This window comes from Budorcas taxicolor, chromosome 20 (genome assembly GCF_023091745.1).
Source record: "Budorcas taxicolor isolate Tak-1 chromosome 20, Takin1.1, whole genome shotgun sequence".
NCBI classification, from domain to species: Eukaryota; Metazoa; Chordata; class Mammalia; order Artiodactyla; family Bovidae; genus Budorcas; species Budorcas taxicolor.
In genome coordinates this window covers 18,463,017-18,483,029 of record NC_068929.1, presented here as the reverse complement: position 1 = coordinate 18,483,029, position 20,013 = coordinate 18,463,017, and the positions used below count along the sequence as shown (strand labels likewise).

General features: G+C 37.7%; 1 protein-coding gene across 1 annotated transcript in view; it reads left to right on the top strand.

Annotated features, from left to right (window-relative positions):
• Nucleotides 1–20,013, top strand: part of RGS7BP (regulator of G protein signaling 7 binding protein) — a 106,844-nt gene that overhangs the window by 59,387 nt on the left and 27,444 nt on the right. Inside the window, exon 3 of the mRNA XM_052659154.1 lies at nt 12,755–12,885. Within this exon, the coding sequence (XP_052515114.1) occupies nt 12,755–12,885 (131 nt within the window). The remainder of the gene's footprint in view (nt 1–12,754; nt 12,886–20,013) is intronic.

The following is a 20,013-nucleotide window of genomic DNA, read 5'->3' as shown; positions in this document are numbered from 1 at the left end:
TGCAGCAATTACTGACCCAGACTTTGAATATAATGAAAATTAATGAGCTGAATTCTTTCCAGTATAACACATGATCACTGAATGATAACTGACCTTTGAAGATCATTGCTATCATGTGAAAATAGTAAGCATTAAAGGTTGAAAATCTTGATTTTGATGCAAAAATAGTATTTTCTAATTAAAGTGTAAAAGCATATATATGTTTCCTTAATTTAAATATAAATGTGATTATGAGAGCCAAAATTGATGCTTTGAATTGTGGTGCTGGAGAAGATTCTTGAGAGTCCTTTGGACAGCAAGGAGATCAAAAAAGTCAATCCTAAAGGAAATCAACACTGAGTATTCATTGGAAGGACTGATGCTAAAGCTCCAATACTTTGGCCACCTGATGTAAACAGCCAACTCTTTAGAAAAGATCCTGGTTCTGGGAAAGATTGAAGGCAAAAGGAGAAGGGGGCAGCAGAGGATGAGATGGTTGAATAGCATCACTGATCCAGTGGACATGAACTTGGGCAAACTCCAGGAGATAGTGAGGGACAGAGAGGCCTGGCATGCTGCAGTCCCTGGGGTCACAGAGTCAGACATGACTTAGTGACTGACCAATAGCAAATACTATGTGTATATGTGTGTGCCTTTATTGTTCAGTCGCTAAGTTGTGTCCAACGCGCCAGGCTCCTCTGTCCATGGGCTTCCCCAGGCAAGAATACTGGAGTGGGTTGCCATTTTATTCCCCAGGACATGTGTGTGTGTGTATGTGTGTGTGTATAAAATAAACTGATCCTTGCCATAGTCAGTGGGATAGGGATGGTTGTAGCCATGTAACCCATGGTGCTGATTATCATCTCAGCAAAGATTCAAGAATCTAAAACTCAGACCCCACCAACCACAGGCTTCTATCTGGTAACTGTAAGAACCACAAGACCTGGTGAGCCAAGGCCTAAAGAGCTGTTTGCAGACCCCACATGTCTCCCAACTAGAGATCTTAAAGAAGAAAAACACTGAAAGACTCAGAGGGAAAATGGAAAGATCAAAAGACTCTCAAACCAAAAAGATAGAAGGGTGGGAAAAGAGGCCAAGACAGAATAAGATATTTTATTCTGAAAATGGAACGAACAGTGCCTTGTAAATGTCAGTTTTCTCTGATCAATAAGCATGAGTTTCAAGTATCAAGAAAAAAAAGGTATCATGTTCAGCCCATTAACTCCTTCAACCTCAGATGCCCTGGGACATGCCCAGAAAGGCCTTTCAGCATGACCACAAAGGTCACCACCTATTCCCAACTCTTCTCCGTAATGCCTTAAACAGTACCATTTAAGATAAATAAAAGATGATTTACAATTCAATAGTAGTATTTTTAGTCTTATTTCATTTTAAGTATCACAATGTCAGAAAAATGATGGCTCTCAATTTTTTTATATGTTTTTAAATATAAGTTTTATTCTTTAAATGGAAAAAATGAACAAGCTGCTTGGTAATGCTACTCACTATTTATCAATCTCTCAACTGGGTCATGGGGAGATGTCAAAGGTCCTGCCAGAGGGTAAACCAAAAACAACAGGGAGATGAAGACCAGAATACAGCGCTAAATCATAAAAAGTGCTGCCCCTCTGAAACCCGTTGCTTTGCATACAGTACTCAAAGCAGCTACCAGAAGATAATTCTGTTGCACTACAAGTTTTAACCTTGCTTTTAAAAGTCAAGTTTCCTTTCTGACTGAACCTGTATAGCTCCAGGGCAAAGTCTGATCCAGATTTGTGTTCAGTGGTGAGGAAGTCCCGGAGCCATATGTTCCCATGAAATTAACATGCTGAGAAGCAAGGGAATTACCACAATTACTTCTTCAAAGGCTTCTGGGCCGGGGGAGAACCAAACTTGCTGACTCTCTATGAAGAAAATACAGGGGATTGTCACCTAAAGCACAAGTTTCAAAAAAAAAAAAAAAAATCACTAAAGGAAGATTATGAGAAAAATGGAGACAATAGGGAGAGTCAACTATTACATATAGAGATACTTGAAAAATGTCTTGTTCCTGTTCTTCTGACTCACTGGGCTCCTCTTTCTATTGCAGGGCTTATTTTGGTGTGAAAGACTATAGTCATTTAGTAGGTACATGCCATCTGTTCTGTTGATGAACTTGCATAGATCCTATAATTATGTTTAAGAATTTGAAACCCAAACTAAAAACTAGGTCACACACACACACATATACACCAATATATATACCCTTGTGCCCTCTCTGCCCTCTGACTGTTCATTGATTATGTTAACTCATGGAGCCACCTTGAGAAGTGTCCTTCACGAAGAGAAGGAGTAAGTGTACAAAGGCTGGCCTCTGAAACCATCACTGAATTTGGCACAGCATTAGGATATATCCTTGTTAAGTGGAATCTATCTGAGAGGATACCATTGCAGGTATTTTGAGATCAGTATCCTAGGGTAAGCTAGTTAATCCCTTTCCTCCTTAATTATTTGCTCTGAAAAATAAACCGAAGATTATCATCCCTTTCCCTCATCCCATTTGGCTTCCTGAGTCTTTCCTTGCCATTTGAATTAATAGCCAACAACAAAGTTGACTCTGAGAACGACTGTGATATATTTGCTGCATCCTCCTTAATTATTTGCTCTGAAAAATAAACCGAAGATTATCATCCCTTTCCCTCATCCCATTTGGCTTCCTGAGTCTTTCCTTGCCATTTGAATTAATAGCCAACAACAAAGTTGACTCTGAGAACGACTGTGATATATTTGCTGCAACAGCAGTTCTGGTTTCCATCTCTGCTACCTGACAAACTCCAAGTGTGTATCTGTCATCACCAAAGTCTGTGAAATGCTGAGGGATTGTCAGTGGGGTCACACCTTTCTTTCTCAGCCTAATGGCATGTTTATTTAACCAAAGTCTCCTTCAGTTCCATGTTTGGGAGCTGTAAACAAAGAAAGAATGTTGTTGAATGGCAGAGAAGTTTTAATATCAAAGACTATACACAAGCATAAGACTAAGTAGACAAATTTGATGTGTTTAGATGGATTGCAGCCAACTTCTAACAGTCCTTCACAGTTTTTACTTATTTTCCCACCATGATCTCATTTGATCCTTGCACCAGCCTTAAGATACTTCAATCATAAGTAGCTATGCTTCCCTGGTGGCTCAGATGGTAAAGAATCCGTCTGCAATGCAGGAGATCTGGGTTCGATCCCTGGGCTGGGAAGATCCCCTGGAGGAGGGCATGGCAACCCACTCCAGCATTCTTACCTGGAGAATTCCATGGACAGAGGAATCTGGCAGGCTATAGTCCATGGGGCCACAAAGAGTCAGACACCGCTGAACAACTCAGCACAAGCACATATGCCTATTTCACAGCTAAGGAGACTGAGTATTGAAGAACTTAAAGTGATTTTCCTACGATCACAATTCTAAATAATGAAGTCTATATTTAGAATTGTTTTCTGACTCCAGAATCCATTTTCCTTTTATTATGTCTTGCTGCCTTCATCTATTGATAAATATATAAACCACTGAATTAGACACAGACTTTTAAAATAACAAATTTTGTTGGTTATTTAAGATGCTATTAGCAGCTGCGCAGAACACCAAAGTCTGGCAAAAGAGCAGACAGATGCAGAGTCAAGTCATTTCATAACCACAGTCCCCAGTGTGCTAACTCCTGAACTTGACCTTACTAGTTATAAAGCTTCCCAGTTGTTTTGTTCAGTTTACGCCAGGTAACTATTAGGGGAACTGTAAATCCTTGAACGTCAAGTAAATGCCCATCATCCAGATTCTACAGTTAAGTTGTACTTGTTTACCATACATCTGTCTGTATATTCATTCGTCCATCCATAATCTATATTTTTTTCTGAAGTTGCAGACATCAGAAAGCTTTACACCTAAATGCTTCAGCATGCTTACTATTAAGTGGGGTTCAATATTTGCCTATGGTTCTATTTTTTATTTCGTTTATTAACTAAGCATCAATTGAAAGGGTTGAAAAAGACAAAAGAGTAGAAGTACATGCTTCCCTTGTGGCTCAGCTGGTAAAGAATCTACCTGCAATGCGAGAGACCTGCATTCAATCCCTGGGTTGAGAAGATAACCTGGAGAAGGGAAAGACTACCCATTCCAGTATTCTGGCCTGGAGAATTCCATGGACTTTATAGTCCATGGGGTCTCAAAGAGTTGGACACGATTGAGCAACTTTCACAATGCGTAAAAGAGTGCTTATAACTTAAAGTCATCTTAATAACAACTTTTGTGTCAAATCTGTATGCAGGTCAGGAAGCAACATTTAGAACTGGACATGGAACAACAGACTGGTTCCAAATAGGAAAAGGAGTGCATCAAGGCTGTATATTGTCATCACCCTGCTTGTTTAACTCCTATGCAGAGTACATCATGAGAAATGCTGAACTGGAAGAAACACAAGTTGGAATCAAGATTGCTGAGAGAAATATCAGTCACCTCAGATATGCAGATGACACCACCCTTATGGCAGAAAGTGAAGAATAACTAAAGAGTCTCTTGATGAAAGTGAAATGTTGGCTTAAAGCTCAACATTCAGAAAACGAAGATCATGGCATCTGGTCCCATCACTTCATGGGAAATAGATGGGGAAGCAGTGGAAACAGTGTCAGACTTTATTTTTTTGGGCTCCAAAATCACTGCAGATGGTGACTGCAGCCATGAAATTAAAAGACACTTAACTCCTTGGAAGAAAAGTTATGACCAACCTAGACAGCATATTCAAAAGCAGAGATATTACTTTGCTGACTAAGTCCATCTAGTCAAGGCTATGGTTTTTCCTATGGTCATGTATGGATGTGAGAGCTGGACTGTGAAGAAGGCTGAGCGCCGAAGAATTGATGCTTTTGAACTGTGGTGTTGACGAAGACTCTTGAGAGTCCCTTGGACTGCAAGGAGATCCAACCAGTCCATTCTGAAGGAGATCAACCCTGGGATTTCTTTGGAAGGAATGATGCTAAAGCTGAAACTCCAGTACTTTGGCCACCTCATGCGAAGAGTTGACTCATTGGAAAAGATCCTCATGCTGGGAGGGATTGGGGGCAAGAGGAGAAGGGGACGACAGAGGATGAGATGGCTGGATGGCATCACGGACTTGATGGACGTGAGTCTGAGTGAACTCCGGGAGTTGGTGATGGACAGGGAGGCCTGGCGTGCTGCGATTCATGGGGTCGCAAAGAGTTGGACACGACTGAGCGACTGAACTGAACTGAACTGATGCTTTAAAACATCTTTATACACAATTAAGAAAAAAATGTTTTTTAATATACTGAAAAAATTAAGGAATAAATGTTTTCTAATATACTGAAAATCTGACTATGATTTTCTTATTCTTTACACTTAAGTCATACTTTCCATGTACATGTTACAAAAGCTTCAGGACAAATTTAAACTCATCTTTACTCTCTTTTGGAGAAGGCAGTAGCACCCCACTCCAGTACTCTTGCCTGGAAAATCCCATGGACGGAGGAGCCTAGTAGGCTGCAGTCCATGGGGTCGCGAAGAGTTGGACACAACTGAGTGACTCCACTTTCACTTTTCACTTTCATGCATTGGAGAAGGAAATGGCAAACCATTCCAGTGTTCTTGCCTGGAGAATCCCAGGGACAGGGGAGCCTGGTGGGCTGCCGTCTACGGGGTCGCACAGAGTCAGACACAACTGAAGTGACTTAGCATATTCTCTTTTATGAAATATCATTGCCTATAGTTCTTTTTAAAAATTTGCATATGATCAAATAAATGCCCAAATCTCAAGTGTACCATTCAATAAGTTTTGTCAAATGTGTTGTTGTTGTTGTTCAGTCTCTAAGTCATGCCTAACTCTTTGTGACCCCATAAACTGCAGCAGCCAGGCTCCTTTGTCCATCACTATCTCCCTGAGTTTGCTCAAACTCATGTCCTTTGAGTTAGTGATGCCATCCAACCATCTCATCCTCTGTCATCCCCTTTTCCTCTTGCCCTCAATCTTACCCAGCCTCAGGGTCTTTTCTAATGAGTCAGCTCTTCACATCAGATGGCCAAAGTATTAGAGCTTCAGCTTCAGCATCAGTCCTTCCAATGAATATTCAGGACTGATTTCCTTTAGGATGGACTGTTTGATCTTGCAGTGCAAGGGACTCTCAAGAATCTTCTTCAGCACCACAGTTCAAAAGGATCAATTCTTCAGCACTCAGCCTTCTTTATGGTCCAGCTCTCACATCCATACATGACTACTGGAAGAACCATAGCTTTGACTAGAGGGACGTTTGTCGGCAAAGTGATGTCTCTGCTTTTTAAAACACTGTCTAGATTTGATATATTTATTCTTCCAAGGAGCCAGCATCTTTTAATTTCATGGCTGCAGTCACTGTCCACATTGATTTTGGAGCCCAAGAAAATGAAATCTGACACTGTTTCTGCATTTTCCCCATCTATTTGCCATGAAGTGATAGGACCAGATGCCATGATCCTAATTTTTTGAATGTTGAGTTTTAAGCCAGCTTTTTCACTCTCTCACTTTCATCAAGAGGCTCTTTAGTTCCTCTTCATTTTCTGCAATTAAAGTGGTATCATCTTCAAATCTGGAGAAGGCAATGGCACCCCACTCCAGTATTCTTGCCTGGAAAATCCCATGGACGGAGGAGCCTGGTAGGCTGCAGTCCATGGGGTCACTAAAAGTTGGACACAGCTGAGCGACTTCACTTTCACTTTTCACTTTCATGCATTGGAGAAGGAAATGGCAACCCACTCCAGTGTTCTTGCCTGGAGAATCCCAGGGACAGGGGAGCCTGGTGGGCTGACATCCATGGGGTCGCACAGAGTCGGACACGACTAAAGCAACTTAGCAGCAGCAGCGTCTGCAAATCTGAGGTTGTTGGTATTTCTCCTGGCAGTCTTGATTCCAGCTTGTGATTCATCTAGCCCAGCATTTCACATGATGTATTCTGCACAGAAGTTAAATAAGCAGGGTGACAATATATAGCCTTGATGTGCTCCTTTCCCAATTTTGAACCAGTCCATTTTTCCATGTCAGGTTCTAACTGTTGCTTCTTGTCCTGCATAGAAGTTTCTCAGGAGGCAGGAAAAGTAGTCTGGTATTCCAGAATCTCTTCAAGAATATTCCACAGTTTGTTGTGATCCACAAAGTCAAAGGCTTTAGCAAAATCAATGAATTAAAGTAGATGTGTTTTTGGAATTCCCTTGCTTTTACTGTGATCCAGCCTATGTTGGCAATTTGATCTCTGGTTCCTCTGCCAAATGTATATACCCATATAACTCAAACTTTCATCTATATATGAAATATTACACTCACTCTAGAAAGTTCCCTCTCTTATGCCCATTCCCAGACAATATCCTCTCCACCATGGTTCTAATACCTATTACTATGGATCAGTTTTACCTGTTCTAGAACTTCATATAAATGGAGTCATGCAGTATTTACTCTTTTGTATAAGGATTTTCTCACTCAAAATTGTGTTTGACATAATTGAAAAACACACATGTACCCCAGTGTTCACTGCAACACTATTTACGATAGCTAGGACATGGAAGCAACCTAGATGTCCATGAAAAAATGAATGGATAAAGAAGCTGTGGTACATATATACTATGGAATATTACTTAGCCATAAAAAGGAACGCATTTGAGTCAGTTCTAATGTGGTAGATGAGTCTGGAGCCTATTATATAGACTGAAGTAAGACAGAAAGGGAACAGCAAATATCATATATTAACGCATATATATATATATGGAATCTAGGAAGATAGTGCTGGTGAACCTATTTGCAAGGAAGCAGTGAATATGCAGGCATAGAAAACAAACTTCTGGACACAGTCCGAGAAGGAGAGGGTGGAACGAATTGAGAGAGAAGCACAGAAACATATATATTACCATATGTAAAATAGATATCCAGTGGGAATTTGCTGTATGACACAGGAATCTCAAACCCGTGCTCTGTGGCAACCTGGAGGGGTGGGATATGGTAGAAGGCGGTAGGGAGGTTCAAGATGGAAGGGACATATGTATACCTATGGTTGATTTATGTTGACATATGGCAAAAAGCAACAAAATATTGTAAAACAGTTATCCTCCAATTAAAAATTAACATTTTTAAAGTGAAAAAACAAATTATGTGTTTGAGATTCATCTGTGTTGTTTTGTGTATCAGGAATTTACTCCTCTTAATTAGCAAGTATTAGTCTACTGTAGGAATATTCTTTTTTTTTTTTTTTAAGTGAAGTATAGTTGATGTATGAGAGTCTAGGTTCTTTATCCACTTTCCTCTTGACAGACACCCAGGCTATTTCTAGTATTTAGTTATTTTAAATAAAACTACTCTGAACACTCTTAAAAGGATCTTTTTGTGAATAGGTTTTCATTTCTCTTGGGTAAATACCTAGAAGTGGAATTATCAGGTCATAGGAAGGTATATGTTTAGTTTTTTAAGAAAATTCCATAACTCTTTTCAAAATTTTAACTCCTACTAATAATGTACGAGATTTGGTATTGTCAGTCTTAATAATTTTAACCATACAAACAGGTGTTCATCATATTACTTTTGAGTTATAAAACAAGAATATCCATAATAGAGAGCATTTCCACAATCAACGGGTGACTTAGGCAATGTCTATATTCTTGTCTGCCTATTACTACACCAGTCCAGTTCTCTTAAGTCCTAATATTAAGATGCTAAATCCTGATTCTCAAGCTGATTGAAGTTTCATAAATTGGTGGTTATTTTTAAAGTTTTTTGATTCAACTTGAGCTCTAAATCACTGAATATCATTTAAGTTCATTTTAGAGTGGTTTTCTATTAATACTTAGGCTTTCAAATTAATCAAAATAAGGTTAGTTCTTGATTTATGCTCAGTAGAAAAATAATCACACCTTATAAAATTTCTTTCACAATTAAATGTGCATCAGAGTGACTCTCATAGACTTAAACTTGAATAACCTGAGTAAATAGTTTTAGACTGAGCATCAACCACATGTGGTAAAGTTACCCGTAAGTTATGTCAGTTCCTAGAGGAAGTACGTAGGTCTAATTTTGTTTCATGTAAAGTTCTCTATGGGCCGTCTAATATATTCCTAGTGAGTTTCAAGCCTTTACATTGCTATCTTCTTGACTTTTCTTCCATTTTCAAGTTCTAATTCTTGCTCACTTGTTACAAAAATAACCTAAATACTCTTAATGTTTCCCAAAAATGAATTTCAGTCCACTGATCATATTGGACATATTATTATAACCCATTTGACAATTTTTCTTTTAATGAACTTTCATAATCAATAGCAGCAACACAGCTTAGAGCTCTAAAGTAGGAGAAATAGGGTTTCCTGGTGGCTCAGTGGTAAAGAACCCACTTGCCAATGCAGAAGACACTGGTTTAATCCCTGGTCCAGGAGGACCCATGTGCCGTGGAGCAACTAAGCCCATGTGCCACAACTATTGAGCCTGTGCTCTAGAGCCCGGGAACTGCAACTACTGAGCCCACGTGCCACAACCACTGAGGCCCGAGCATGCTAGAGCCCACGCTCTGCAACAGGACAAGCCACCATGAAGAGAAGTCTATGTGCCGCAACTAGAGAAAAGCTCCCAAAGCAACGAAGACCCAGCATATCCAAAAATAAATAAAAATAAATAGACAAAGTAGGAGAAATAAACTCTACAAGACCTGAGGCTAATGTAGTCTAGTCAAAGCATTGGGAAACACTAACATAAAAGATAAATTGTCCACTGTTCTTTGACTATTTTTTTTCTTTATACTTCAGTTATCAAGATATTAAAGGATGATCTATGAGCATACGTAAGAATTTTTAAGCAGGAAGTTTATAATGCAACTTTAGTATCAATTAATTTTTGTTAGGCTGGCTATATTTCTGGTAGCAACCATTCAGTTTCTTCCCATAACATTTAGGAAGGGCAAAATGGTTTTGAGACTCTCCATTCATTACAGAGACCATTAGGAAGCTTGCATCCAAGGAAACGATATGAATTAGGCATTTTAATCTCTATTCTGACGTCTTTTTTTTCAGAACCACTTGATACATTGTCTCTCACCATCTAGCTGTAAAATAATAAAACTTATTGGCTCTTAAGATATGCTAATACAGTAATCATTTGTTTAAATTACATAAAACATCATCTATATATGAAGTTGGCATATTTTTAGAATGAAGCCACAAAGCACATATTTTGTACTTTTTATATATAAATTTATTTATTTTAATTGGAGGTTAATTACTTTACAGTATTGTATTGGTTTTGTCATACATCAACATGAATCTGCCACAGGTATACACGTTTTCCCCATCCTGAACCTCCCTCCCACCCCCCTCCCTGTACCATCCCTCTGGGTCGTCCCAGTGCACCAGCCCCAAGCATCCAGAATCATGCATCGAAACTGGACTGGCGATTCATTTCATATATGATATTATACATGTTTCAATGCCATTCTCCCAAATCATCCCACCCTCTCCCTCTCCCACAGAGTCCAAAAGACTGTTCTATACATCTGTGTCTCTTTTGCTGTCTTGTATACAGGGTTATCGTTACCATCTTTGTAAATTCCATATATACGCGTTAGTATACTGTATTGGTGTTTTTCTTTCTGGCTTACTTCACTCTGTATAATAGGCTCCAGTTTCATCCACCTCATTAGAACTGATTCAAATGTATTCTTTTTAATGGCTGAGTAATACTCCATTGTGTATATGTACCACAGCTTTCTTATCCATTCATCTGCTGATGGACATCCAGCTTGCTTCCATATCCTGGCTATTATAAACAGTGCTGCGATGAACATTGGGGTACACTTGAAAATAACAATATTCTTTGGCTTGTAATAATACTGTACTGTTAATTTCCCCATTCATCAAGTGTATAATACATACCACACACTCATTGCAGTTTTTTTTTAAATCTACATACAAGCCACCAGGGCCAACGTTATGCATAGGTGAAAACAAGCAGCTATAATTGAAATGATGAAGCAGAACAGAAAAGACCTACCTGCCATAAAATATTTTTGCTCTAGCGTCTCTTTGGGATAAGACATTATCTTCAAATTTTTCTATCAAAATTAGTGTATTAGCAGGTAATATACCAGGATCACTTTCTATTATATGAACCTTGATGCCCATTATTCCTTCAGAGTCTAGCAGGGCCATAAGGGGAGGGGAGGGGACACAGACATTTAAAAAGGCTGGAGTTAATATGAAATAATGAGGTGGTGTGTGTGTGTGTGGGGGGTGGTGGGTGGATGGGTATGGGTGTGTGTATGTGTGTGTCGCGATGGGGGAAAGCTCCAGGAAGCAGAAGGACAGCTTGAGGGTAGAAAGCACCTGTGGGAAGAAGCTCTGCAAGAAAATCTGGGACTTTTGCCAGAAATACACTTGCTTCCAATGTTGGCCTAGGGCTGGACCCATGAGACACAAATGAGAAAGTAATGTAAGCTCATATTTTTCAGATAAAGCCAAATTTTGCATGTAAGCTTTTATGAAGTCCTTTGTTCTGACACAGGAAACACATAGAATAATTTTGCAGGCACCGTTCATACTCAGGCAAAGGATTTTGCGTTTTTCTGTGTTACATAAGCCATATAGTTAGATAAATGCTGGCTCATCTACTAAATAAATATTGAAAATGAAAACTTATTATTACGGTAAATTGCTGTATAAATACAAATTCTATTTAGTGTGATTCCAGAACTTATATAAAAATGAAGTCACCTTTTTTTTTCCTGATAATTGCCCCTGCTATTTTGCCACTGACCACTTTACAAAGGAATCAAATCCAAATGCTGCATTGCTTAGTCAGATTTCATTCATTTTAAGTGAATGGAGATAGAAGTAAAGATACCCTAGGGTATTTGACAGAGTTCACTTTTAGGCTTTACCATTTATAATCTAGCTCTAAACTGTATCCCTTTGATTTAGTTTGCTTTATTCAATACATGCTATTTTAGTAACATATAAAATAGTGTCCTATCCACAACTAGTTTCTGTCTGTCCTCTCAAAAAATAAAAGTGATCACTTCATGTTTTATCATATTCACATTTGTATATTTTACCATAGTTAATAGAGAAAGGCTCAAGGCTTCAAATAAATTTGAGAGCATAAATTTAGTATTTATTTAGAATTAGATCATGAAGCAAAATTATTAGAATTTTACTACATTTCATTTTCCATAAATTTTTCATTTTTTCCAATAAAACACTTAGCCTTTCATAAATTAACCATAGCAAACAATAAAGGGATGTCCTTTAGACTGAGACAAAAGACCTTGATAAAAATAATTTCTATCTTGGCTCTCTAACCATATTATCCTAGGGCCTTAATATTAAAGAGTTATCTTCTAACTGGTAATTGAATAGCTCTTCGTTAGTTTCTCCAAAAATAAGAGTTTTTAATCTAGTCTTACAGATTAAGATAGTCTTATGGTTTAAATATATTTTGGAAATTTGTTCCAATACTTAAATTGAAAATGTCTGATATTTTCAATTGCATAAAACATTTATGATTTTAAGCTCCTAGCAGAAATCTGCTGCTGAAGGGGAAAAATATTAAGAGCTGTTAGTCAGAAAGACACTTATGTAAGAACTGTGACATTGGTTATTGATTTGAAAGCAAAAAGTCCTATACTTTAGACTCAAGCCTTTAGAAATCTTTAGTGAGCATTTTCCCCTCTCAGAAGTGAGACAAATGGCTGATGAGTGAAATCTTGAGAATGTTCACAGCTTTTCTCCTTCATTCTGTTGCAGCCCAGAAGATGGTGAGATCCATCCAGAAATCTGTCGGCTCTACATTCAGCTGCAATGCTGCTTAGAAATGTACACAACAGAAATGCTAAAATCTATATGCCTGCTGGGGTCTCTTCAATTTCATCGAAAAGGTATCTACATTTATTATATTGCCATAAACAGTGAGAAATGTTAAACCAAAACTTCTATTTTGCAAAGACCAATGTGTACCATACGTTTGAAAAGTGGAAAGTGCAAGTGAAGTCGCTCAGTCGTGTCCTACTCTTTGCGACCCCGTGGAATGTAGCCTACCACACTCCTCCATCCTTGGGATTTTCCAGGCAAGAATACTGGAGTGGGTTGCCATTTCCTTCTCCTGGGGATCTTCCTGACCCAGGGCTTAAACCTGGGTCTCCCGCATTGTAGGCAGATGCTGCCTACACACAATTAAAATATGTTCAGGAAATAATTGAAATAAATAAAAGAAGTCTGTATCAGTACTATCAAAATGCATAACAACCCTGATTATCTTGAACAGAAATTGTGGTAGAAACAGTTCTCAGATTTATTATTTTACCACTCGTGAACATGATTTTGGCTAGAATCAGTGTGGGCAGCAAAACTATATAATGATCTTACTAGGGTGGTAAATGCTATCCAAAATTGCTGCTATGTCCCTAAATGTATTTGATTGCAAGATGACAAATCACAAATTGTGCCCCAAAGATTTAAAAATAGGGGGAACTCAATAAACAATAGAGAGGCATATTAGTGACTGAAAAATCTCATCCTGTGGTTTAAACTTATAAAGAGACTATATAGGCCTAAAGGACTGAAACCTCCAGAGACGGCAGTGGTTTCAGCATGGTTTGATCAGACTTCTGAATTCCATTCTGAGCGATGCTCTGCCTTCTCCTGGGTGTTGGTGTTAACCCTCAAGCTGCCTTCCCCCACATTCAGAAACTGATTCCAACAGTTTCAGTCATCACATATGCATAGAGAGAATTTCTCCCACTGCAGATTAGCTCCCTTCGCTTCCCATCCCATCCCTCTGGGTTGTTCCCATGTACTGGCTTTGAGTGTCCTGCTTCATACATAGAACTTGGAATATCATCTATTTCATATATGGTAACATACAAGTTTCAATGCTAGTCTCTAAAATCATCCCACCCTCGCCTTCTCCCAGAGAGTCCAAAAGTCTGTTCTTTATACCTGTGTCTCTTTTGCTGTCTTGCACGTAGGGTCGTTACCATCTTTCTAAATTCCATATATGTGTTAATATATTGTATTGGTGTTTTTCTTTCTGACTTACTTCACTCTGTATAATAGGCTCCAGTTTCATCTACCTCATTAGAACTGATTCAAATGTGTTCTTTTTAATAGCTGAGTAATATTCCATTGTGTATATGTACCACAATTTTCTTATCCATTTGTCTGCCTATGGACATCTGGGTTGCTTCCATGTCCTAACTATTGTAAACAGTGCTGTGATGAACATTGGGGTACATGTGTCTCTTTCAACTCTGGTTTCCTCAGTGTGTATGCCCAGCAGTGGGATTGCTGGATCATATGGCAGTTCTATTTCCAATTTTTTAAGGAATCTCCACACTGTTCTCGGAGAAGGAAATGGCAACCTACTCCAGTATTCTTGCCTGGAGAATCCCATAGACAGAGGTGTCTGGTGGGCTACAGTCCATGGGGTCACAAAGATTCAGACACAACTGAGCAACTAACACACTCACACACACTGTTCTCCATTGTGGCTATACTAGATTGCATTCCCACCACCAGTGTAAAAGGGTTCCCTTTTCTCCACACTCTCTCCAGGATGTATTGTTTATAGACTTTTTGATCACAGCCATTCTGACCATTGTGAGATGGTACCTCATTGTGCTTTTGATTTGCATTTCTCTGATAATGAGTAATGTTGAGCATCTTTTCATGTGTTTGTTAGCCATCTGTATGTCTTCTTTGGAGAAATGTCTGTTTAGTTCTTTGACCCATTTTTTGATTGGGTCATTTATTTTTCTGGAATTGAGCTGCATGAGCTGCTTGTATATTTTTGAGATTAATTCTTTGTCAGTTGCTTCATTTGCTATTATTTCCTCCCATTCTGAAGACTGTATTTTCACCTTGCTTATAGTTTCCTTCATTGTACAAAAGCTTTAAAGTTTAATTAGGTCTCATTTGCTTATTTTTGCTTTTATTTCCATTACTGAGAGGTGGGTCATAGAGGATCTCACTGTGATTTATGTCAGAGAGTGCTCTGCCTATGTTTTCCTCTAGGAGTTTTATAGTTTCTGGTCTTACATTTAGATCTTTAATCCATTTTGAGTTTATTTTTCTGTATGGTATTAGAAAGTGTTCTAGTTTCATTCTATACAGGTGGTTGACCAGTTTTCCCAGCACCACTTGTTAAAGAGATTATCTTTTCTCCATTGTATATTTTTGCCTCCTTTGTCAAAGATAAGGCATCCATAGGTATGTAGATTTATCTCTGGGCTTTCTATTTTGTTCCATTGATCTATTTTTCTGTCTTGTACCAGTACCATACTGTCTTGATGAGTGTAGCTTTGTAGTATAGTCTGAAGTCAGGCAGGTTGATTCCTCCAGTTCCATTCTTCTTTCTCAATATTGCTTTGGCTATTTGAGATTTTCTGTATTTCCATACAAATTGTAAAATTATTTGTTCTAGTTCTGTGAAAAATACTATTGGTAGCTTGATAGGGATTGCATTGAAGCTATAGGTTGCTTTGGGTAGTATACTCATTTTCACTATATTTATTCTCCCAATCCATGAACATGGTATATTTCTCCATCTATTTGTGTCATCTTTGATTTCTTTCATCGGTGGTTTATAGTTTTCTATATATAGGTCTCTTGTTTCTTTAGGTAGATTTATTCCTTAGTATTTTATTCTTTTCATTGAAATAGTGAATGGGATTGTTTCCTTAATTTCTCTTTCTGTTTTCTCATTGTTAATGTATGTTAATTTTATATCCTGAAACTTTACTATATTCATTGATTAGCTCTAGTAATTTTCTGGTGGTGTCTTTAGGGTTTTCTTTGTAGTAAATCATGTCATCTGCAAACAGTGAGACTCTTACTTCTTCTTTTCCAATCTGGATTCCTTTTATTTCTTTTTCTTCTGTGATTGCTGTGGCTAAAACTTCCAAAAGTGTGTTGAATAGTAGTGGTGAGAGTGGACACACCCTTGTCTTGTTCCTGATTTTAGGGGATATGCTTTCAATTTTTTCCCATTTAGGATAATGTTTGCTATGGGTTTATCACATATGGCTTTTATTATGTTAAGGTATGTTGCTTCTATGCCTGCTTTCTGGAGAGTTTTTATCATAATGGGTGTTGAAACTTGTCAAAGGCTTTTTCTGCATCTATTGAGATAATCATATGGTTTTTATCTTTCAATTTGTTATTGTGGTGTATTACATTGATTGATTTGCAGATATTAAAGAATTTCCTTGCATCCCTGGGATAAAGCCCACTTGACCGTGATGTATGATTTTTTTAATATGTTGTTGGATTCTGTTTGCTAGAATTTTGTTGAGGATTTTTACATCCATATTCATCAGTGATATTGGCCTATAGTTTCCTTTATTTGTGGGATCTTTGTGTGGTTTTGGTATTGATGGTGGCCTCATAGAATTAATTTGGGAGTTTACCTTCCTCTACAATTTTCTGGAAGAGTTTGAGTAGGATATGTGTTAGCTCTTCTCTAAATTTTTGGTAGAATTCACCTGTGAAGCCATCTGGTCCTGGGCTTTTGTTTGTTGGAAGATTTTTTATTAAAATTTCGATTTCCGTGCTTGTGATGGGTCTGTTAAGATTTTCTGTTTCTTTCTGGTTCAGGTTTGGAGGGTTATATTTTTCTAAGAATTGATCCATTTCTTCCAAGTTGTCCATTTTATTGGCATATATATGCTGATAGTAGTCTCTTATGATCCTTTGTATTTCTATTTGTCTGTTGTGATTTCTCCATTTTCATTTCTAATTTTGTTGATTTGATTCTTCTCCCTTTTTTTCTTGATGAGTCTGGCTAATGGTTTGTCTATTTTATTTATCTTCTCAAAGAACCAGATTTTAGTTTTGTTTATTTTTGTTATAGTCTCTTTTGTTTCTTTTTCACTTATTTCTGCTCTGATTTTTATTGTTTCTTTCATTCTACTAACTTTGGGGTTCTTCATTTCTCTTTTTCTAGATTCTTTATGTGTAAAGTTACATTATTTGATTTTTCTCTTGTTTCTTGAGGTAAGCTTACATTGCTATGAACCTTCCTCTTAGCACTGCTTTTACTGAATCCCATAGGTTTTGGGTTGTCATATTTTCATTTGTTACTATGCATATTTTGATTTCCTTTTTTATTTCTTCCATAATAATAAAAAACACATAGATTCTTAACTGATCATTTCATCTGACCTGTACTGCCTCCTGTCTTCACTGTCAGTCTCTGATTGGTGCCCTTCTCTGCTTCTTCCTTTAAAAATATAAGCCCCTGCTCCCTGCTCTAGCATCTTACCATCTAAGTAAAACGCTTAAAAGAGTATACCTAAGAGCATCTTTGATTTCTCCTCTTTGTAGGATTAAGTCTCCATTTGGATTTCTAAAGTAATCCTAAAGTAGTACTTTAGGAGTAGTACTACTCCTAAGTAGTACTCCTAAAGTACTACTTAGAATATAAATCCTTTGAAAATGTGCTACAAAATTATCCAGGATAAACATGGAGATGCACGGATCCTGTCCAGGACCCACTGAATCAGAATCTGGGGGCACTCCAGGTGATTCTGAAACACAGTGAAGATGGATAACCATTTAGTTACCCTTTAAAACAAAAGGAAATAACCCAATTGTATGTATAAAGATGGAAACTTCCAAACTCTTACCCGGCTATTCTTACTCATCGAAGTACATACATGTTGTATGCTTTCTTCTTTATCAACACTAGAAAGAAATTTGTCCACCAAGATTTAAGATGCCAGAAAATACACTCTTTATCCAAATAGTTATAGCTCTAGTGTGGCCTTGGGCTAGGAAGGGTCTAGGCGATCTCACAAAGTCCCTTCCTGAAATAAAATACATCCGACCCTTCCGGATTCAAACAATGGCAGATCATGCACTATGCTTACAATCTGTGGCTGTTTGAATCCATGGATGTGGAACCACAGATACAGATGACTGACTATGGGACTTGAGCATCCATGAATTTTGGTGTCCTGGGTATGTCCTGAAACCAACCACCCCATCTCCCCACACATACAGATACTGAGGGATGAGTGTAGTCCTCAGAATCTTAGGGGAATGGTGATTGCCATTCTAGTCTATAACATTCAGTCTCTTTCTGCTTAGAATCTCTTTCTGGTATGTTTCTTTTAATGCTATAGTAAAAATTTGTATTTTAACTATTAGGTTAGCTAATTTCTTCTTCCTGCTAATTTCTTATTACAGGTTGGCCACTTCTCTTATTTACTCTATTTCATAAAGGGGGGAAAAAGGGAAATTGCAATTGAGTCATTATTTTGGCTCTATATGATAGTTTCTGGTCAATTTTTTTGTTGTGATTAGATTCTGAAGCCAAATTATTTTGCAGTTATCTATACTTTTAATTTATTTTTGTTTATAATTACCTCCCTGACTGCTACCAGAAGTCCAGAAAGGACTGTATATCACATTTAGTTTTACTATTGTATTGAGTAGTCATGTGTTTACTCTTTGGAGGAAAAGGGCACACAAGGTTACTGCAGGGGTGAGGAGTACAGTTTGTTTCTGGGAAAAACAAAGCCTCAAATCATTTTAAAGTTTCTGCAGGGAGCTTGAATTTAATAATGAAGATTGTCCTTCTCTCTCAATTAAGCAAATTATAAGTATCCTTCATTAACAATATATTCAGTGGCTCTTCATGCTTTCTGCATACCCCATGTTTCTGAATTTTTGCTGTCTCATAAGTCTGATTGGTACAATCTACTTGGAAATCTTTTATACTTATAAGATCACGCTATTGCCAAAAATGAAGACAAACAGTACTAAGATGATTGTCCTATTTCATGGCCAACAAAATTAAAGTAAATTACAGAAATATGAGGTAAAAACACACATTTAATAAAGGCTATTAGATTATGCTATACAAGTGTGGTTCTGAAAAACTGTTATGAGAATATGACAAATAGTAATAATTTTAGGCCTCATATTCTAACAGTTTTAAGTTGTAGATTGCACTATTATTTGACAAAGTCTAATTTCTATGTTTATAGTGAAAAATAATTGCTCTCACTTCTTTACAGTTAATTATGTAGGAAATCTTTTCCCACAACTGAATCCATGTATCACGTTGACCATTAATGCCTGTTTCCTGACATCAGATAAAATGAGACCTCAGGATTCATTCACTCCAGTGGCAGAAAGTGAAGCCAGGTTTCTAAGAGAATTCAACAATTCTACTATTTTGCCCACAGCTTTCCTCTCTCCTGTTCTACTCCCAGTTAGTCAGTTTTTACAACATTCCCATTCTGGAAGAAGCAGAGATGAGAGAACACTCCAGTGCAAACTCCCTTTACATGTGAACTTGCTCTTTCCGTTCTTATGCTCATTTCTTCTCACTCTGTCAAGTACTTTCTCTGTCTCTGCTCCAACCCTCTGCCATCGCTTACAGTCAGATTTTCCCCAGGTCCTTTGAGGTATACCACCCTCCCTTCCTCCTCTTAAGATCTAAGATGAGATGGATTCTTCCCCTGTATTGTGCCATTAGGATATATACAGATAGAAAAAATGCAGAGGAAATGTAATCACAAAAAGGAAAAGAAGACAGAAATGTTGAAAGTTAAAAATTCTTAATTAGAAATCTAGTGGGAGTTGAGAGATCAAGATGCTCTAATAAGAAATTAATGAACAGCCATCCATCCAGCAAAAACAGGATAAGCTCAAGACAAAGCATAGCATATGAGCAACAAAGACTCCTGGGTATTCCATCTCCTATTAAGGAATGTAAAGAAAATGACCCACACCAATAAAACAAACAAGCAACATAAAGACAGAAATAGAATAGACCTGCAAGCCTTACTTTCCAATGTAATGAGGCAGTTGATACTGAAATAGAGCATTAGGTTAGAAGAAATAAAGCGGGATAAATCTTAAAATAGATTATGATTCAAATTATGGGTAGACACATGCATTTGTCCTTTGAACAAATATTTATTGAGCACCTATCATATGCAAGGTACTGGGAGACTGAAATTATCAGGACTACAGAGATAGATCTGTGTTCTTGTTGA